The sequence below is a fragment of the Penicillium argentinense genome (genome assembly GCF_028826775.1).
Source record: "Penicillium argentinense strain IBT 30761 chromosome Unknown utg000010l_segment0_segment0, whole genome shotgun sequence".
NCBI classification, from domain to species: Eukaryota; Fungi; Ascomycota; class Eurotiomycetes; order Eurotiales; family Aspergillaceae; genus Penicillium; species Penicillium argentinense.
The window spans coordinates 1,860,461-1,881,099 of record NW_026622669.1 but is presented as its reverse complement, the minus strand read 5'-3'; the positions used below and the strand labels follow the sequence as shown (position 1 = coordinate 1,881,099).

The 20,639-nt window shown below is 52.1% G+C and overlaps 7 protein-coding genes across 7 annotated transcripts; 4 read left to right on the top strand and 3 right to left on the bottom strand.

Annotated features, from left to right (window-relative positions):
• Positions 1-281: 281 nt before the first annotated feature.
• On the top strand, positions 282-1,404 carry N7532_010388 (uncharacterized protein; the record flags this gene model as incomplete). The annotated part of the gene is made up of 4 exons (XM_056622879.1): positions 282-644; positions 695-901; positions 965-1,114; positions 1,186-1,404. 4 exons carry the CDS (start codon positions 282-284, stop codon positions 1,402-1,404), a joined length of 939 nt encoding a protein of 312 aa, XP_056470295.1.
• A 1,186-nt stretch (positions 1,405-2,590) lies between these two features.
• On the top strand, positions 2,591-4,271 carry N7532_010387 (uncharacterized protein; the record flags this gene model as incomplete). Its single annotated transcript, XM_056622878.1, has 4 exons — positions 2,591-2,990; positions 3,040-3,731; positions 3,802-4,078; positions 4,144-4,271. The coding sequence occupies 4 exons, from the start codon at positions 2,591-2,593 to the stop codon at positions 4,269-4,271; spliced, it is 1,497 nt and encodes a 498-aa protein (XP_056470294.1).
• Positions 4,272-4,838: 567 nt separating this feature from the next.
• N7532_010386 (SacI domain and endonuclease/exonuclease/phosphatase family protein) lies at positions 4,839-8,548 on the bottom strand (the record flags this gene model as incomplete). Its single annotated transcript, XM_056622877.1, has 7 exons — positions 4,839-5,296; positions 5,360-5,682; positions 5,759-5,868; positions 5,925-6,224; positions 6,263-7,931; positions 7,981-8,176; positions 8,236-8,548. 7 exons carry the CDS (start codon positions 8,546-8,548, stop codon positions 4,839-4,841), a joined length of 3,369 nt encoding a protein of 1,122 aa, XP_056470293.1.
• Positions 8,549-8,925: 377 nt separating this feature from the next.
• Positions 8,926-10,013, top strand: pxr1 (telomerase inhibitor/ribosome biogenesis protein PXR1; the record flags this gene model as incomplete). Its single annotated transcript, XM_056622876.1, has 3 exons — positions 8,926-8,948; positions 9,011-9,872; positions 9,981-10,013. The coding sequence occupies 3 exons, from the start codon at positions 8,926-8,928 to the stop codon at positions 10,011-10,013; spliced, it is 918 nt and encodes a 305-aa protein (XP_056470292.1).
• Positions 10,014-10,520: 507 nt separating this feature from the next.
• Positions 10,521-11,600, top strand: N7532_010384 (uncharacterized protein; the record flags this gene model as incomplete). The annotated part of the gene is made up of 1 exon (XM_056622875.1): positions 10,521-11,600. The coding sequence occupies one exon, from the start codon at positions 10,521-10,523 to the stop codon at positions 11,598-11,600; it is 1,080 nt and encodes a 359-aa protein (XP_056470291.1).
• A 2,812-nt stretch (positions 11,601-14,412) lies between these two features.
• Positions 14,413-17,374, bottom strand: N7532_010383 (putative kinesin family protein (KipA); the record flags this gene model as incomplete). The annotated part of the gene is made up of 2 exons (XM_056622874.1): positions 14,413-16,541; positions 16,591-17,374. The coding sequence occupies 2 exons, from the start codon at positions 17,372-17,374 to the stop codon at positions 14,413-14,415; spliced, it is 2,913 nt and encodes a 970-aa protein (XP_056470290.1).
• Positions 17,375-19,147: 1,773 nt separating this feature from the next.
• Positions 19,148-20,422, bottom strand: kin28 (TFIIH complex serine/threonine-protein kinase subunit KIN28; the record flags this gene model as incomplete). Its single annotated transcript, XM_056622873.1, has 2 exons — positions 19,148-20,166; positions 20,233-20,422. The coding sequence occupies 2 exons, from the start codon at positions 20,420-20,422 to the stop codon at positions 19,148-19,150; spliced, it is 1,209 nt and encodes a 402-aa protein (XP_056470289.1).
• Between the last annotated feature and the right edge of the window lie 217 nt (positions 20,423-20,639).

The window sequence follows — 20,639 nt, the reverse complement described above, 5'->3', positions numbered from 1 at the left end:
CATGAGCCACTGGCTTTTGGGCAGCAGCGTGTTTCTTCGCGTCGCAGAGAGCCTGCGATGCGCATGGAAGGAAACGATGTCATTTACGCGGGGAGCGATAAAGGATCACGGGACCGTGTATCGCCGGGGCTCCACTCCGCGGAGTCTCCGCCTAGCTGGACCTGGCAATTCACCCCAAGAGACTTGGTCTGAGGGAAGCGTTTCTTGCGTCTTTCGAATTACAGCTCTACTCTGTCAATTGCTTTCTCTCGGTTCCAAGGGGAGCCGTTTCGAGATCGATAATGGGTGCTTCTGCTGATATCCGTGACATCAATGGATCAGATCTGATCTCTGCACTTCACTTGGCTCAACAGGCACCAGTCATTCTGGGTCCCAATCCGATGAACGCGAGTTCGGCATCCTCTACGGGTACGGCCGAGGAGTATGGCCGGATTGAGCAATTGCTACTTGCCTGTCTTCGCACAGGTGATGATCAGTCTGCACAAGCATGCCTCGATCGCCTCAGCCATCGGTTCGGTCCCTCCAACGAGAGGGTAATGGGACTTCGGGGTCTGTATCAGGAGGCGACAGCGAAGGATCGAGCAGCTTTGGAGAAGTGTCTGCAGGAATACGAGAAGATTTTATCTGAAAACCCTGTCAATGTGGTTCGTTTTGTTCCCTCTGCCAGGGTCTTCCCAGTCTAACAAGTCACTAGCCCATCATGAAGCGGCGAGTTGCTCTGCTACGTTCTCTCGACCGACCCGCTGATGCGATCTTCGCCCTCATTCAACTCCTCGAAGCCTTGCCCACCGATGCTGAGGCCTGGTGCGAACTGGCCGATCTCTATCAAACCCAAGGCCTAAGCTCTCAAGCAATCTTCAGCCTGGAGGAGGCTTTGCTGATTGCACCTAACTCTTGGAATGTATGGCAACATTATTGCTTGGTGGCTTGCTGCCTGTTAAGGCTGAGACTAACAAGCATACAGATTCATGCCCGGCTTGGTGAGCTTCTGTATGTCAGCTCCTCGTCTGGTGAGGATGACGCATCCCGACTTGCAGGCAAGTCGGTGCAGCATTTCTGTCGAAGCATCGAACTCTGTGATGATTACCTGCGCGGGTTCTATGGATTGGCTCTTGTACGTTGGGGCTCTATTCCCGCCTGATTGATCGCTGGGCGCCTCTCGCTGACTTGCCAATCTTTTCTTAGGCAACTTCCCGAATGATCGAGAACGAACACGCGGGCGAGCGCCCCTCGGACCCGCCAGTGCCCTCCAGGATTACCCTGGATCGATTGAAGCGCTTTGCTCTTCAGCGACTTGGAGAGATCGTCCAGTCTCGATCGGTCGATGATCAGCATTGGGCATCGAGTCGCAGCGAACTCATCGCGGCCAAAGAATTGCTGAATCGTCTGGCTCAAGCTCAATAGTTTGGCTTTTGGTTTTCCTTTGCTTTTACTCCTCTGTGACTTCTCCTTTCTGTACCAAATATTCTCGTGGATACCCTCATCTAATATGCCAGTTGTCAATGAAAGACGGCCCAGACCCAGTTCCATCCTTCATTTGCCCTGCTGATCGCTTGGATCACCCTGCATTGCGCATGGGAAGTACATAGATGACTCGTCTCAACCCAATTCTGGATCGTTCGATAAGTCTCCGAGTTCCAATGATTGGGCATTCTCGGGCAGCAGATCTATATCCTGTCAGCCATCATCGAGAAGCCAAAGGGATGGAGAGAAAGAAAAAAGGGAATGAATCATACAGTAACACTGCCTTACCTGTTGGTTACACCCGTTATGCCCAACTCAGCCCAATAAAAACCAAAATCGGGCAAAAAACACCTCCCCCCCTCAAAAAAGCCCTCTCCCCGACCTTTTAATTTCCTTTTTTTTTTTGCTTTTCGCCTTTGAAACTCCCCGGTACTTTTTTTGACATTGACAGTGTTCCTCCCCCCTGGGCGCAAGGGATCTCAATCTAGCGGGGCTCAAAGAGTCAATGCGAACCCCCCGCGTGCCGCGACTCCCTGGCCAAAAAAAAAATAAACCACCAACCCCCACCATCCATCCCTGCTGCTGCACTCCCTCCTCGCTTTGAGTCCGTGGACCAAGAGAGAGAGAGAGAGAGGGACATTACATTTGATCCCGTCTTTTCATATATTCTTACATTATAGAGCAGAGGCTCTACCTCTATGACGTATGTTTTGACTCCCTCAGCCCCCCTCCCTCTTCTTCTTTTTCTCCCTTTTTCCCGCTTTTATCATCTCGCCCAACTCGCCTTCTCGCTCCCACTTCTGTCCTTACATCTTCTACCCGCCCCTCTGTCCTTGCTGACTCTCCCGCCCCCCTATCCAGGTTCAGCATTCAGATTGACCCCGCAGATCCGGACGGTTCGGATCACTCTCTGTCTGACGAGGAGGAGTCCTCGGGCGTGCAGGTCTCAATACCTTCAGTCTCAGGGAGCCATGAATACCAAGACTACGATGAGTGGGAATACCTGCCATACCAGGAAGAATTGAAACCGTCTGATTCAGCCTCTCGACCAAGGACCTCGCAACGTAACCGCTCGATCCACGGTTCTCGCTCGGCTTCGGCCCGTCGCCCACAATCGCGTCGGCACATGGACTCCTATGGGCCGTCTCGAGTCCGGCGACAGGCTTCTCCAGAGTCGCCCGGCAGTCCGGATTCGGAGGAGTTCGCAAACCCTTATCCTCGGGCCACGCGCGATCGATGGCCCCCAGCGCCGCCCCCGCCCCCGCCCGGCGGTTATGCGCAAAGCGCTTCGTCCGGCCAAACCTTCAATGGGTTTCCACCCGGCGGTCATGGTGCCTACGCGCACCCAAGCGGCGCTCTCCAGTCAGATCAGCTCATCCGGCACCCGCATGCCAATCCTGCGCCCCAGCCGTATGGCTATCCCTATGGAGCTCAGTTCCAGGGCCCCCACGGTGGCGCGATGCATCCGTTCTATGCGCAAGACCAAGCACTCCCACGACACCCTTCTCGCCAGCCACCCCACGCGCGTATTGATCCACGCGACCCATCTCAACAAGCTATAGCACACCCGCTGAGCCTACATGGCTCCCCCCTCGCCATTCGCTGGGTCTCCCTTCCATCACGAGATGGTGGCTTATGCGCCCAATGCCTACTACAACTACCGCGACCCTTACGCTATGATGCCTGGAATGCACCCACAATCTTATTTCCCACAATACCCACACGTTCCCACCCCAACCCAACAACCGGAGGCACCGCCTGCGCCGACTCCTGCACCTGCGCCTCAATCTCCAGCTTCAGCCCCGGCTCCCACCCCTGCTCCGCCACCTGCTGACGCAGCAAAGGACGAAGCAATTGCAAGGCTGGAGAAATTGATTCTGGATGAACGCACAGAACGAGAGGCCAAGGAAGCCGCTCGGGTTGCTGCGATTGAGCGAGAGGCCGCCGAAAAAGCTGCCCGTGAGCAGCAACTTGCTCATGACAGAAAGATCGCTCAAGAGGCCGCCGCTCTAGCCCGAGCGGACGCTGAGAAGAGAGCGGCAGAAGAGGCTGCTAAAGCCAAGGAGGAAGCCGAAAAAGCTGCCGCTGCCGCTGCCTCAGAGGCCGCTGCCGCTGCAACGGCCGCTGCTGCAGCTGCCGCAGCGGAAGCCGCCAGCGCGGCGGCACCTGCGGAGCCAGCTCCCCCAGAGAAGAAGAAGCCTATCAAATTTAAAGATGCCGTGGGCAGAAAATTCAGCTTTCCTTTCGAGCTGTGCGCAACATGGCAGGTAAGAAACCAATATCCCAGATGTCTCATAGCAGACAAAGAATGAGCAGCTACTAAACCGCAACGACCAGGGGATGGAAGACTTGATTAAACAGGCTTTCCTCCACATCGAGGTCATTGGACCTCATGTTGCTGATGGGCATTATGATCTTGTTGGCCCCAATGGCGATATCATTCTCCCCCAGGTCTGGGAGACCGTGATTGAGCCAGACTGGAGCATAACCATGCACATGTGGCCGATCCCTGAGAAGCCCAAAGAAGCCGACCCTCCTCCTGCAGATCCTCCGCCTGCAGACCCTCTCAAGGAAGCCGCTCCAGCACCTGCGGAGCCCAAAAAAGACAAGCCACGTAAGTTTCCCTGGGCATGTATATTATACTCCTTTATCGGGCCATTAACCTGACATATCCCACAGCCGTTAAGAAACCTCGTGTCAATCCTGGTCAGCCTTCAGGCTTTGCCAGTTGGATAGTGGGCGGGCGGAAACCTCCCAGGCCAAAAGCAGCTCCCAAGACGGAGAAAAAGCCCGAACCCGCCTCGTAAGAAAAGGCTCTCCACATCAACCAGCATATAAAGTGGCAATCTTTCTGTGATGGCTGTTCCTTCTCCCATAGCGACCTGCTTTATACCCATAATATCGGTTTTTGATCCTGTCTCACTATCTGCTCTGTTCCTGCGAAAGCCGACTGGTGTTGGATGAAAAGACTGCAAATCGAAGAGAGCCTATTGCTTCCAGTTCGATGGGTTATCACTCGAGCGATCTTGCGATGTCGTCAACTAATACTTTAAGTTGGATTCCGTCTGATCCTAAAGGTCTGCATGCATGTATGACCCTCGTTAGTTTGTGGTGCTGGTGAGGTATTCGCCCGGGACGTTGTTCATACGAAACCTACAGTCGAGGTCGGGGGGTGTGATGGTCCAATGGGTTACAGAAACGAATACTACTATCATGTTCAAAAATACCAGTTGAATATATTTCTTGAACTTCGAGGGTGGTAATCAGCATTCTTCTGCTTTCTATCGTCGGTCCCATTCATCTGCCAGTCGTGCCTTTGATGTTGCTAGGGTTGGCAATGCACAGTACAAGGCCACACCTCGTAGACTTTGGAATCATCGTTGAGGAAGAAGCGGCTTCCACTCGATCTGCGCACTCGCAGCATCTCCTAGAAGATCAGGCGTACTGCCATAATTTACTCCCACTGAGCTAGATAGACTCAAGCTGCCTTGCAGTGGCGTGTCACGAGCTACATCAGTCTGAGAGTCCGCAACGGGCGCACGATGCATCGATTGGGAGCTCAAAGAGATGGGCTTTCGAGGAATAGCCGGCGGCGACCGGGGGACTGTCGACCCTCCATTACCTCCGGGCTGCCTCTCTGCAGGCGATCCCTCGCCAAAGGTTCTTTGTTTCGGAGGCGCTGGCTTTCGGTCCATTCGAGAGCTCTTGCCTTTTGATACAGAGCTCGCTACCCAATCAGGCTCGGCATCAGAGGAAAATGGATTGGAGTTGCGTTGGACATTTGCAACAAGTCCTTCCCGAGGCGGTCTCACCGTTGCCTTGACAGGCGCACCTGTAATTTGAATGAGAATGAATTGCATTACTAGAAATAGAAGAAAAATGCTGTGCCACTTACCATTATCCAACCACCATTTACTTCGGTCAGAGCTTGCTGGCGGGAGGCCCGGAGCAATAGAGTCCTGCGGCATATTGTCCTCATCGTCCAAATCCAAAAGGTGGACCGATTCGGGGAGAGCATCCCGTTGCTTTTGTTCGTAAAGTAACCGTCTCAGGTTATCCTTCAGCCCATGATCGATCACCTCTACCAGACAGTCGAAGGTTGCGAACACTGGGCGATGATCTGACACCCTCAAGTCGGCCACATTATATTGCGTTTGGCGCATATTGGCTCCGCGCCACAACACGCGGTCACACCATGCAGGGATTCGAGCTTTCTCGCTGTACGAGAATGAGTTTCTTTGTTAATCGATCGGGGATGGGTTAGAGGAAGGGGGACAAAAAGATGGAACCTTACGAAGTATCATAGTGATCTGTTCCAATATCATATTTGTATGTGGGTGCAAACCCAATAGGTCCTTCTGAAAAGAATTGGAAGGCTCTCCCAGCAATCATTTGCAGATTCAACTGCAGTTTGTTAGCCAAAGCTTAATAAAAAAAGAAAAATTGGCATTGTAACAGACCTGATCATTGTCGTAGAGCTTCTGATAGTCACGCTGCAACACAAGGTCTCTCACGATCTGATTGCCCAAGCCGATGCGGTAATTAAAATCTCCGAGCCAGACTACCGTGTCGTGATCAGCAATTGATCGATTCTTCTGGAATCGCAATCCTCGATCGATTGTCTCGTAGTCCCTGTTTCTCTCGTCGTAATTTGCGAATCCAGCTGCCAGATGTGCTGTTACAAAGCATATACTCGTGTTTGAGAGCTCAAAACGAATGGCGCAGCCACCCTTGTTCCCAGCAATCCCGGATAGTCCAGTCTGCAAAGCAGTCAGCGGAGATGCTAGGCAAAATTAACCAGCTGTCGGACAGAACTTGCCTTCTTAACAGCCCCTTCCACATTCTTGATATCCTTCAGCGCGTCCGCTTTTACATAGATCAGCAAGGCGGCTCCAACCAGCTGTCCGCTCCTGAGCAAAACGTATTTGCCGGTTCCCTTCTCTGCTGAGCGTCTGTTCAAACAGCCTTGGACGGCTTTCTCCCAAACCTTGCGTGTGCCCGGGTCTGTTGACATGATTTGCTGAGGGCTTAGATCCACGATTTCTTGGAACCCAACGGCGAAGATGGTGGGATCTTCACGGGACTGGTCTTCAGGGGGAAATAACCAAGGCGAAAGATCGGAGCCCGGTCTTGCATCGCGGCCATTAACGTTGAATGTACCAACCCACAATCGGACATGTTTGGTGGACGAGTACTCTGAAGCCCGCCGATTCAATTCTTCGGTGACCAGATCATTCATCGGATCATATAGGTGTACCGGTATTTGATTTGCCAGACGACCCAATAGAAGGTCGATTGTCTTCTGTCTGGCCTTGTCCGTGAAATTGTTGACATACAACCGAGTGGCGCTTTTCCGGGCGTCAGCGAGTGCTCCAGCAAGAGACATTTTCCCATGGCGTGTAAAAGAAGACTTGAGAGCTCCGGTGCCTGCATATATTTTCGAGAGCGCATCGCCATTGTCGGCCCAAATAGTAGAATGCCGCATCTGGAGCTCCGAGCTAAGCCTGCCACCCTGCTGGGAAAGGAACGATTCCAGAGCCATTGCGCTGATGATAGTCTGAACGAGGTTTGTCCGGTCCAGACAGTCCAAGCAATTGGTTCGGAAAACGCCCTCTTGCTGCAGAATGACAGAAGAGGCACTCAGGGTGCCTTCGCCGTTGTGAACAGACCCGGTAGGGCGTGTGGCGTCCTCAGAGAGAAAGTACGCAAATCCATCTAGTGAGTCCGCCAGCTCATATTTAATTTGGCTGCTTGCCTCATAGCCAGATGGACCGCGTGTCTCTGCAAGGAAGTCGTATTCTGTCATTCGCAAAAGACTATGATGCGCAGCTTTTTCGGATCCCTCCTTCTGCCGGACCGAGCTACGGACAATATGCTGTCGGAATTTGGCCGACAGCTCTGCTTCTCCCGATCGAAGCTCGCTGAGGAGATTGACCACATGTACTGCCCCATAGGCCAACTCGAGGGTTTCAAAATGCTGATTGAATGCATGTTGGGTCGCCTCGCTAGACCGCGTGATTTCGATTTTTTGTTGCCCAGGGATTAGACCCGGTGTTTGTTCCCAGAAGATAGGAAGCGAGCCACGGATTTGCACGTAGGAAAAAGCAATGCCCGGGGCAACCCAAAAGATGACCTCGGTCTCTACGAAGTTGGCCACATTCCCGTCGTCGTCGATTCCACGGGAGTTGAATCTCGTGCCGGCACGTCGAGACGATTGTCGAGAGATAATCGTCAACATAGAAGGAAAATTGGTCCGCACGTGGGGAAGTATCGGTATTGTCGCCGGAATCTTTAAGGTACTGGCATACCCTCTGATCACACACGTCAACAGCTGGGACGCGTCGAGATGGCCCTTTTCGGAAGGCGGCAAGTGGCTGCGAAACAAAAGCAGAGGGTGAATCATGTAGGAGTTCCAAAGCATGTCCTCGTCTAGCGAGTCGACGTCGAAAGCTGCTGACTTATCCGATCTGCTGTCAAGTTAAACGAGGGCTCCTTCATAACGAATGGTTGACTAACCGGTCTTGCAGACGATCAGTGAGGTTGAAATCCAGACTGTAATAGAAACTTCCATCTCCAAGCAGTTTCTTGAGGGCCAGAAATGGATGGTCGGTCACCATCTCTCTGCCATCCACTCCGGGTCTTTCTTCGGCCGCGAACTGGGCGTTGGTCTCGTAGTCCAGGCCAGATTCGTATTCAGAACGGTTGAGGCAATCTACGGCTGTCAGAATGGATGACCGGGGAACAGGGGTGTGGTTTCTTTTAAACACGCACAGAAGTCTACGTTGTCGATCCTCGACACAGATTCCCCTGGCCTTACGGTGGCGGCCTGTGAAGAACCCGTAACCACGCAAACGAAGACATCTTCACCTAGCGTGATCATTCCAAGCGTGCCATGTCCAGCCCCCAAGGACCGATAGCCCTCAAGATCCACGGTTGAAACATCCGAGAATTCAACCTGACAGCGTGGTGCGGTCTTGGCTCCCGCCCCGGCGGCGGTGTAGTGGAAAATCAAGACATAGCTGGACGTCTTCAGAGCAAGTGTCCGTTGCGGATGATCTCGGCAAAGCACCCGGAGATTGAACATGGTTTGCGAGATGAAATTGAATGTCCGCCCTGCACGACCTACCACTTGCGCTGCCAGAGGCTACGCCTCAGCTGCTGAGCACCCTCCAATTGTCGCAATTCCCATGCGTGGGAACAAGGCAGCCGCTGTGAATTCCAGATATCACACAGGAAATACAATGTGCCACCAGAAAAATAAAGTGTATTTGGAGTGTACCGAACAGTGGCGAGGTGTTTGTTCGGCGATACTCGACTTGTTGCGGCTGAGGTCCGCCGTGACGGCCTGGGGCCCCGGCACCTTATCGGCAGCTGACTCAGCTATCTCCCGCATCTGAAACTTTTTTCGACTTCGCGATTTTCTTGCCCGCAGATAGTCACCTGCAATACTCGCTGACGACCATGGGTTTAGCGGCACCGAAAAAGTATGCGCACACTATTCTGTCGTCAAGAAATTATTCCGCTAACTCATTCTTCTCACCCACAGGAGAACCAAGATCTCCCATGATCCCAACAATACGCAATGGGCGCGATCCACGTCGGGCTTCGGCCACCGCATTATGAGCGCTCAGGGCTGGGCCCCGGGCAATCGATTGGGAGCCAAAGATGCGGCGCATGCCGATCTTTTGACCTCGGCGAGCACCTCTCATATTAAGGTCACGATCAAAGACGACACGCTGGGGTTGGGCGCTCGCGGGGGCCGAGACGCACTGGGTGAACCCACTGGCCTGGATGCCTTCAAGGGACTTTTAGGTCGTCTGAACGGAAAGTCCGACGGGGAATTAAAACAGGATCAGCGGAAACGGGACGATGTCAAGCTAGCCCGATACGTTGCCCTGAAATTTCCCCAAGTTCGTTTCGTTCACGGCGGGATGCTAGCCCAAGAGAAGCTGCAAGCCTTGCCGGCATCTGAACCCAAGAAAGCGCCAAAGAAGAACGAGTCAGACACGAACGAGCAGGAGTCAGGCGAAGATATTGATCCTTCCAGCGACTCCAAATCCAAGTCCAAATCTAAATCCAAATCCAAGTCAAACTTGAAGTCCAAGTCCAAGTCCTCGAAGAAAGACCGCTCTCGATCGGACGATGTCGACAGTTCGTCCTCGGTCTCCGAGGCCAAGAAGAAGAAAAAGTCTAAGAAGAGAAAGGCGGATACCGATGGAGATGAGACTACCAGCGGAGAAACCGAACCAACTCCCAAGAAAGAGTCCAAGAGCAGTACTCAAGAAGTTGATGTTGCGAACCCACCAACAACATCACGAGAGCGGCGACCCATCGGACGACAGGTTTTCCGGAGCCGACATATTGCTCAGAAAAAGAGAGCCCTCATGGACGAAAAGTCACTCAATGAGGTGAGTTGTGCCTACTTTGCACGTGGCTTTGGATATACGGTACTAATCGGTGATTACTATCTAGATCTTCATGGTCAAAGCGTAAGAACTAGACTTGCATTTATATAGACATTCACCAGCGGAATGGCGTTCAGAGCTTGATTTAAATACTCGGAGCAATGGAATCTCATGTTTCTTTTCTTTTCTTTTCCTTTTTTCTTTTTTTTTTTTTTTTTTTTTTTTGGACTCCTCTTGGTTTTTTGGAACAGCGAAGAATCATTCACAAGTCCTATAATTCTTAAATCTAGAAATATGCTAAAACCGATGCATGGGAGATGCGAAATTCTTTAGCCAAATTCAGATCATCTGCGTGGTCCATTCTCCCATCGAGCCTCACGTCTGACACCAGTTAGCCCCATGTTATCGTGGCAGACGACAGACGCAGGCTTGGATGATCGATATTCAGCCCGCGTGGGCTAGTTTAGTCATGTGACTCCAGGGCCAACGACGTCATCTTGGGACTCCTGGCCGCAATTCATCTGATCTCTCCATCAATAGCTTCAACTCAACCTGGAGAAAGATGAATGGGAATGCTTCTCCTGGTAGAGGAACAGCCTCCTCGACAAGCACCTCATCCAGCCATACGGAGAACAAGGAGCGAAAACGGTAATGTTTCTTTCCTCCCCGCGTGTCCAGCCCCCGGAACTAACGGCTTCCTTCAGCATTCACTGGGCACCGCTAAATGTCGGCCTGGAGCGACGCCTGCAGACGTTTATTGTTCTGTGTCATACCCTTACTATCGCCATTTTTCTGACCAGCTTCTTCTTCACCTGTGCGATTCCGTTATTCTGGCCACTCCTGCTGCCTTACCTGGTCTATATCTCCCTGTTCTCAACAGCACCTACATCAGGGGAGCTCAAGGGCCGCAGTAACTTCTTAAGGTCACTTCCAATCTGGTCGATCTATGCGTCTTATTTTCCCGCCAAACTTCACCGGGAAGAATCACTCCCTCCGACCAAGAAGTATATCTTTGGTTACCATCCCCATGGCATCATTTCACATGGTGCTTTTGCCGCTTTCGGAACCGAGGCTCTCGGGTTTTCTAAGCTATTTCCTGGCATCACAAACACTTTGTTGACACTGGACTCGAATTTCCGCATTCCATTCTACCGAGAATATGCCCTCGCCATGGGCCTTGCGAGCGTCTCCAGGGAATCATGTGAAAACCTTTTGTCTAAAGGTGGCGGGAATGGCGAAGGCATGGGGCGAGCAATCACTATTGTTATTGGCGGTGCTCGTGAATCTCTCAATGCTCAGCCGCATTCCATGCGTTTAGTACTGAAGCGCCGCAAAGGATTCGTCAAATTAGCCATCCGCACTGGCGCGGACTTGGTCCCTGTTCTCGCATTTGGTGAAAATGATCTTTACGAACAAGTCCGCTCAGACCAACACCCAATCATCCACAAACTTCAGATGCTGGTAAAACAGACGATGGGTTTCACAATCCCGCTATTCCATGCGCGGGGTGTGTTCAACTATGACGTGGGCCTTATGCCCTATCGCCGCCCATTGAACATTGTCGTCGGGCGTCCTATTCCTGTGATGCAGCAGCAGAATCGAGACAAGATCGATGATCAATATATCGATGAACTCCACAATCGATATGTGCAAGAGCTCCAGCGACTGTGGGACCAATGGAAGGACGTTTATGCAAAAGAAAGAACGGGTGAACTGGAAATTATCTCGTGATACGTGAGACCTTATCGAGTTCAATTTCTCTCAGTCCCACTATCCAGATACAACAAACCCGTTTGATAATTACGCACATGTGATTGGTTCTCCAAGCAAGATACGCCGGATTCACATTAGCTTCGAAACCTCTGTCGAGGCTCCAAGCAAAATTTAATCTTCATTCGGTGAAATATACCCACAGCCCCGGTTGAAGGTATGTTCTGGTAGTATGCGCGATTACTGCTACACATATAGTACAGTTGTTGTAGTAGTGGTATGCTCGGATATTACTTATCACAGTGATGTTGTGATCACGCGATGTGACGTGTATGAGATATAGTGTACCGAGGCGAGGCGACCACTTAATACGTACTTGCTAGCGATCTGGGCTATCGTGAATGGTGTACCAGCATTCATTCCATATACGATATTCCATATACGATATTAATTTGGCAAGGAGATTACTCAAGTTGTGAGAAGTGGGGCCGGGGCGAATGCCAGGGAGTGCTTATTTACAGACCGGGATGACATCCTCGGATGTCATTTTGTGATAAATAAGGAGCGATTATAAAGCGATGAGAAATAGGGTCTACTAAGAATATCGAGTTCTCAACCCTCTCTTTGGGGGAAAAAAAAATTTGACTCCCATAGGGGGAATCGAACCCCCGGCTGCCGTGTGAAAGACGGCGATGTTAACCACTACACCATATGGGACTGGTGTTTAGTCATAGCTTGACTAGGTAATAATTAATATCGCTTATTTTCATTCGATACTGTTTTTCTCTGGTAATGCATGTAGCAGGTCGGTATTAACTTCAGTTTTGAACAAAAGGAAACAACCTCACAACATAGATGTTCACAGAGGCAGAAAGGTAATTGCTTATTAAGTATAGGGTTTTCATTTCTCATGTAACTACTCCACTACGATTATATATAACCCCTAGTTATGTCTAAACCAAATACTCCTTGTGCTAGACTACTTCGTATGTTTATTTATTTCTGAGTCTATATGTTCCAGACGTCTCAAGCGCATAGGAAGTTTCCAAAAGCACTTAAGCTTCCCTACAGCCAGCCCGTGCTACTGCCAGAATAGAAAATATCGATGCCATAGATGTAACGGGCTGAAGCCCAGGATATAGCCCGGGCTATGCCCGTGCACCACGTGATCGCCAAGCTTCTGGGGTATCCAGTTCACCGCTATATGCCCCCTATGTTTACTTTCCTTAAGCTTCAGATAAACAGCATGTTGGCACCGCTCAATTGAATCAATTCGGCCGTAGCCCTTCACAATAGATACTACTCAGCTACGGAAAATAAAAACCATTAAACCATAGGATTAATAGGACCGCCACATATTATCGATACTTTATTTAACCCGGAGGAATCGCAGATAATTACTATTTCAGACCTCTACTAATAACCCACCACAACATTCTAGAGCAACAGCCTGAACTCTTATTGGCTTAGCAACACAAAGACCAAATGTGCCTAAGCGGGTCTGTAGACGGATACCGCGGCAATCAGCTACCCCAAGGTAGGTAGGCCTGAGGCGCTAGTCGAGTGAAGAGACCGGCAACACCGACTATGGAAATATGGCTATACCAGGACAATGAATTACAAGACCTCTTGCTCCGCCCAAGATGAGTTAATTCCAACAAAGGCCCGGAATTACCGACCCAAAAAAAAGGAACTCGAGCCTGTAGAACTCTCAACAATCATTCTAGACAACTATCGCCTGTAGTGACGACATGTGGGAGCGCCTACCAAAGCCCGCACAATCAGGTCTATTTGTTTAGATATTTTCAGACGGGAGAGGGATAATACATCAGTACCACGAACAATAATTGAGTAGTAGGCAGAGTAGTAGTAATATAGATAAACATCCATATTTTGGAAAGGAGAATGATGCTCCCACACCCCCTTTGTCCCAGACCACGCCTGTCATGGCTTCGCTCAGATAAGTCATGACTAGAGCCTTGATCAGACAAGGTACTAATTTCGACGCCAGATGCCACCTGCACCATGGTCTTTATAACCTGAAACTTTCATTCTACCGACTGCCAGGCTCACTGTTCAGTCACCCTTCCGATTACTTACTTGATCATGCACCTAGTCACCTACGTGATCAGTTGCCTGAATAGCGTCTCTGGAGTAATGTACTACCACAGTACCAAATGAATGGGCCTTGAGCTAGAATATTTCCCCATATTTCCCCCAGAAAGTTCAGGTTTCTTCTGAAACACCAGGACACCCAAATCGAAAACCTGGCAGAAGGGACGGTGAGGGGTTGTGGTCTGAAGGGGTGTGATTGTATGTATCAATTTCCAAAGGAAATGGTCGACTGAACTTTTACTATGATTGATTCAAAAGTGCACAGTATTGTCGATGGGTTTGAATATATTACAAAGGCACCAGTAGATTCAATGCCTTGAAGCTGCTTCCGGAACCACTAGCACAATTGACGATCGACCGCTGTCTTATTCACTATGGTCATGGCTACTTTCAAAACCCACAGATTCAAAAAGCGATTGATACTTTCATGTGCCAATGTGTCACAGCGGGGACTAGTAGAACAGAGTCTGAGCGCAAAAGACCAGTCGATGTAGTGGGGTTTTAGGACCGTTCGTGCTGCCCCAAACATCCTCGACCACTGCCATTGGAAAGTAAAATTACATGAAGACACAAAAATACAAAGCCGCACCAGGCTGCAAGGTTCAAAAATACTCCAAAATCCAAAAGAGATACGAGAGTTGAAAGGAAAAAAAGAGAAAAAGAAAAGAAGGGGTATCAAATCAACGATAAACACAAAAAGAGGCATATCATAGCCTCATCAATTCGGCGGAGAGTCAGGAGTGGGATCCATGGGCACAGGCGTGCTGGGTTTTAACCCTGGCACTTCTGCCGATGTCGATATGCGGCGACTGTCACTCGACACCCTCTTGACTGCCCCAAGAGAGCTCCTCTCCAGATGGCCGCTGTCCACCCGACCCTGGATCATTTCGTCCAGCATTTTGGACACCTCATCCATATTCTGCCTCCGATCCTCTCTGCTGCCCACATTTGCAGTTGGCGCCGGAGTCACTGGACTAGCAGTTTTATCCGTGACGCCGCTGGTATCTGGTGGGCTATTGGGCGCAGTGTGTGAATCCGGCTTGCCTTTCAATTCTGGTGACTGTGCATCATTGGTAATAGTAGCGAGGTCTCGGTGTCGAGCGGCAGACCGAAGGGCAGCCAACATTCGATCCTTGTCGTCCAACTGGATGCGAAGCTCATTGATCTCCATATCTTTTTCCCGAAGCAACGCCGTTGCATCTGGATGCTCGGAAATCGTCGAGGTGTTGGATTTAACTCCCATCGACATGCGAGAGTGACTTGAACGTCTGGCCTGAAGGAGCCGCCGTTCCAGAGTAGAAATGTATCGGTTCTTATCGCCCAAGTCGGCCTGCAATGCTGTGACTTGCCGCTGTAAACTAGCCTTCCCGTCGCCAAATTCGCCCAGATCATCGTCTTCCTCATTCCCAAATGAACCACCCGCGAAGGGTATCGTTCCCGATGGCTCACTGCTGTTGACCGACATAAAAGACATCGGGCGGATGGAGGAATGGGCAGCGCCCAGTGTGGATTGGCTGGCCGAAGATCGCAATGAGCGTGTGCCCCCGGTATCGATGCTGGACATTCTCGATAGCCGGCCGAAAGCCGACATACTCCCATGACTGTTCACGCCGGTTGACTTGGAGCTTAAGATCAAACGGTTGAGATGCTCAATTCGTTCCTTAAGCGCAGTTCGAGCCAGCTGCATTTCCAGAACCTGTTCCTCATGACGAGCCTGAGCCTCCTTCTCATACTGCTGCTCGTCCCACTTGAGTTCCTTTTCGGCCTGGGCTTTGGCTTGCGTATCAAGTTGACCCCGGAGAGCCTGGATCTCCATACGATAGCGTTCTAGCAAGACGCGGCTTCCCGAGTCTCCTCCACCGGCGCCGTATGCTTCCTCAGCTTTCTTTGCATGACTGACGATATTGTTCTTCGCTCGAGCAGCAAATTTCAGCGTGTTGAGTGTCTCACCAGTGTTTGCATTGACACCTGACACCAACTGGATCGTGCAGAGAATGCTCACAAGCGAGTTGCCCGACAAAGCCGGTTGCAACAATCGCGTAAGTTTACTGTCTCGATAGGGCAAATGCCTAGCATCACCGGGATTTCCTTGTTTATCTTTGCTGTCCGAAAGCCCCGAAATGATATTCCCAAGGGTCAGCAAACTCTTGTTGATATGGGCTCCTTCAGTCCGACGCTCTTTGTCGTCCGCAGCACGTTCTGACCCAGCAAGATCGATTAAACTGAGAGTGGATACTCGAACACCTCCCGGTGCGATCCCAGCTCGCTTATCCTGCGAGTTGCTCGTAGGCACACGCTCACGACTTTCGACAACGATCTGCACCACTGCATGACTTCGAGAACTGCGAGAATTGAACTGAGTGCTGCTTGTCCGACGAGCGTGGTCTCCCCTTGCAATCACACGGAGGAGCTGGGTCGGACTCTGCACGATTTCTTCCTTCAGAGGTGTCGCATAAACGCCGCGTTTGCTGTCTTCACGGAGTTTGATCTCCTCCTGCTGCGGAGCTCCCGGCCCATTGGCGATAGGAGCAGAGAGGAGGTCGTGGATTTTCTCATTGTAAATTTCCAAATAACTCACTCGAAGCAAAAATTCGCGATGAGGTGTCTCTCGAATAAATGAAAAGATATCGGTGATGGCCAGCGGGATTACACCCGGAGAGGTGGCGGTTCCTTGCATCGAGAAGGTTTTACCGGTGCCTGTCATACCATAGGCGAAGACCGTTCCATGGTAACCTTCCATGACCCGTCGTACAAGCCGTTTGGCGGCCGAATCGTAAACCTTGGCGTTGTTTTCGTGAGTGGTAAACACGTTATCTGTCGTTCGACGGATGTCAGTCAATGCAAGCCCTTGAAACAGCAAATAGGGAAATCATGAAACCAGAGCGGGACTGCTCACCGTAATAGTAGTCGCCTCCTTCTTTGCCCCGGTAAGAAACCAGACTTTGACGCCCCTCCACCGACCACTCGCCGTGATTGCGCGGGGTTTCGCTCGTTGAAGTATCAGGCCGAACACGCACACTTACGATCACATTTCCTTTGGCTTCCTTGGGCTTGGGGCCTCCCTTTCCACCAGCCATCGTATCTTCGGCGTCTTCAAACGTTGTTGCGCTGGTCGAACAGGAACCCTGAGCTGAAGAGCTTCGACTATGGCCCGGCGAGGCTTCTGGATCTCGCGCATCCACCATAATGGATTTTCCATCTGCGCTTCCATTCAAAAGCGAGGGCGTTTTTGAGCTCCGATAGCTGCTGGTGGTCCCTGTACTGAGACGTGAGCCCCGTTTGGATTTCACATTGCCCGTAGAACTGGAGCTGGGAAGCCCCGACACCGAAGCTGCTGTCGATGGGCGAGTGCCCGCTTTGGGGGGTTGCGGAAATGAGGCGATGCTTATCGTCCGGCGCAGAGACTTGTCGGGGCTACCCGGGGCACGCCCACTGGAGGCTGACCGAACGGTACTCAGATTCGATGTGGAATTGGAATTTGATAGAGGCGATCGGACCAGGGAGGGTTTCGGGCTTGACGGGGCTCGCAGTTTCGACGGCTGATAGGGAGATGGAGCCCGCGATGTGTCGGGTGTCGGAAGACTCTTTCTGGGTTTGGGGTTGGGCAGCGGAGGCAACGCGCCGGCCGGAGGATTCGTCACCGACCGTGAGGGTTGTGGGAGGGTGGATGTCGAAGCCATTGCTTAAGGGTAAGAGAGGCAGAATGGTAGGCGCAAGCGTTCTTCTCCAAATATCAATTCAGTCGGTGGATGACAGTCGAGCACGCAAGGGCCATGCGGGCTAGATCAAGCAAACGACGAGGTATATGCTGGGCCTGGGATCACACAGTCGGCGGGGGTTTCGAACGGCTCTGTCGATGCGCTTCGATCAGCCAAAATGTTCCCGACACATGCAGATGGAAGTGGGTTCGGTTAGGGAGGGAAAATATCCCAACAGCCTCGAGCGATCCCGCGTCGTTGGAACTTTTGCCGGGGCGGCCTGCGTGGGTGGTGGATGTTTTTCCCCTTCGAGCGTGGGCAGATATGCCAGTCTCGGAAACGTACCGCTTCAAACCACCATGCGTTGCGATCGCGACGGGGGACGCGAGAGTTTGTGAAGGACGGAGCGCCACTGCCGTAGTGTGGCCGTTGCGAACCTGGCGCAAGACACGGAGAGGTCGAACAGGGATGACGGCGGGAATTGAGATTGGGATGGTTGTCGAGAATGGAAGAAGAAAGCGGAAGAAAAGAAGTGTGATGGGAGAGGAGAATTAATTCGCGATAGCGCCGTGAGGACTTTCCCCCGCAGAGCGGGAAAAGCGCCATTGTTATTATCTTTGCTACTTGTCTTATTTTACAATCGCACCGTCTGGCGCGGCCCCTGTATTGACCAGGCACTTGCATCTACTCCATACCGACTGTATCCCATCCATGCAGGTCCAGGTCCCTTTCCACTCCCCATCCAAGGTGCCCCAGATCGTGTGTGCAGTAACAGTGCACAGAAAAGGGGCAGTCGGAGAGGGTATGGCGTGGTGCTAAAGTGGACAATCACAGTCTAAGTCTCGAAGGAGTCAAGGCCGGGCCATCCTGGTGGTCTCGAGGGCTGGAGCTGGAGCTTCGCGCGCCCAATGATGGCCAGGCTGGTGGAGGAGTGAAGATGGGGGATCCAAGGGCTGGAAAAGGGGGGGCGAATGGCCACTGGCCGGCGCGCCAGGAAGTCAGGTACCTGGCCCCCCCCTCCTGGTGGATCCTGGGCCGATTATTTGGTCGTTGCATGGAGAGGTAAATCGGGACAGGAACCCCTCGGGTCCCATGTGCGAACCTTCCAACGTTGATCCTCCTCAAAGACAGACCCACCGTCGGCCCTTTCGTTCGAAGCCGCAGAACACTCAGCCCCGAGGGGTCCACCACGGGGATATGGACAGAGGGACAAGGGCACCTCCCATCCCACAGAAGGAGCCTACCAAATACAGATCTGCATCTGCGCATGCAAGGGGATCCGGCAACGCGACGACCACCACCCCCACAGGGACACCGCGAAGTGCCGTCGTGATGGCTTGCAGTGGACGGGGCCTCCAGTGAACAGTGCGACATGACAGGTACCGACAAGAGGCAAGCACCTATGAAGTAGGTCGCGCCGCGGATCGTGCCGTTGACGGGTTGACAGCCTTCCTAATCGCCTTCCTGTTTTGTGGAAACGCCCCTACGCGTTACCAGGGCTGTCAGTTGCGAGAGGGTTGGGCAGCGAATAGTCGCTGCATCTGCATGCATATTGCAGCGCCATCGCGGGATGCAGATGAGGACGGAAATGATACGACCAAGAGTCTAGGTGGACAATGGGAGGCAAAAACAAAGGACGGACAGGGGTCACAATTTACGACAAACTCCTCCCCGCGCGGGACATATAATTCATAGTTCACAGCAATGCACAATTCATGGTGCCCCGAGGGCCAAGGTCGTCAATTGAGGTGGTCATTATTTCATAGCGCCAAAATCTAGTTGTCGCGCCGCGTTCTTGAACGGGCTGTCGTCGGGAAGCTCCCCTCCGCGCCGGCTCAAATCGTCACCCATCTTTTTCTCGGCGGACTTGCGTTTCTGCGGGAGAGCCTCCTTCTCGGTCGGCCGAGGGTCAATGGTCCACCAGCTGTGCTGAAGCACCTGGAGAGCTGTGGTGCGCTTTCGAGGATCTAACGCGCACATCGACATAAGCAGATCGGCACCCACCGGGCCAGCGGTTGGGAACTGCCGCAGGAAAAAGTCCCGTCCTGACGCAGGGATTATGTGACTGCCGTCCGTCGGAATGTAATTGGGTAACTGAGTGACCCCGGGCCAGTTCTCCTCGGTCGGAGTGCCGAAGGCTTCGCAGATCTTGGATATTTGATCCAGGTCCGTGTTGCCCGCCACGAACGGAACGCGCAGCACCAATTCCGCAAACACCATGCCCATCGACCATACATCCACCGCTCCGGAGTACTGTCGGGCCCCGTACAGCAGCTCCGGGGGCCTATACCAGCGAGTAATCACTTGGTGGGTCATGTTCAGATAGGGATCAGCAAACGACCGGGCCAGACCAAAGTCAGCCAATTTGACTTCGCCGTCCGCCGCTATCAACAAGTTGTTGGGCTTGATATCTCGGTGCAGCACGAAGTTCTCGTGACAGAACCATACTCCTCGGGCGAGCATGCCCATCCAGGCCTTGATATCCGCCGCGCCGTAGTGAATGTCTTGGTCCTTGATGAGCATCTCCAGATCACCCCCGGGAAGAAACTCCAGGACAATATGAAGATTTTCGTGCTTGGAAAAGACATCGTGGAGTGCGATGACATTCGGATGTGATAGTTCCTGCAGGTACTTCACTTCGCGGATAGCATCCATGGCCAGTCCATCTTTGTAGTCGGCATTGACTTTGATCTTTTTGATGGCGACGGTGGCTGCGGTGTCTCGGCGGCGTCCCTGGTAGACTACGGCGTATGTACCCTCACCTAACTTCTTGCCTGAAGATCGTAAGTTCCGAGTTCGTAGTGCTGCATATGTGGGGAGAGGCTTGGTTTATAACGAACCTCTTTCATAGTTCCGGGCTACTGAATCATTGAGTTGCTCGGTGAGTTCACTATGAGCATGGGCTGCAGGCACTGCACTCATTGCAGACCCAGCCGCGGGTTGCGCAGCAGCAGCTTTCAACCTGAGGGCGGTATTCGGAGATGAGATGGCCACCGAAGGGGAGCGTGAGGCGAACGGTGAGAGTGCCATGGCTGCGGCGATCTGAAAGTGGTCGGCGGAAACCCCCAGCGAGAGACACCCTAGAAGAGAATGGAAGGTGGGGTCAGCACTTAAAGCTGTTCGCCCAAGCTTTCAAGATTTCATTTCGGACTGAAAAGAAAGACAAAAAAGTGTTCAAAGGGCGACGGTCGGAGTCGTAGAATGCTTGATCTCGGAGTATTGTTGATCCCGAGCTGTCTGGCGCTTC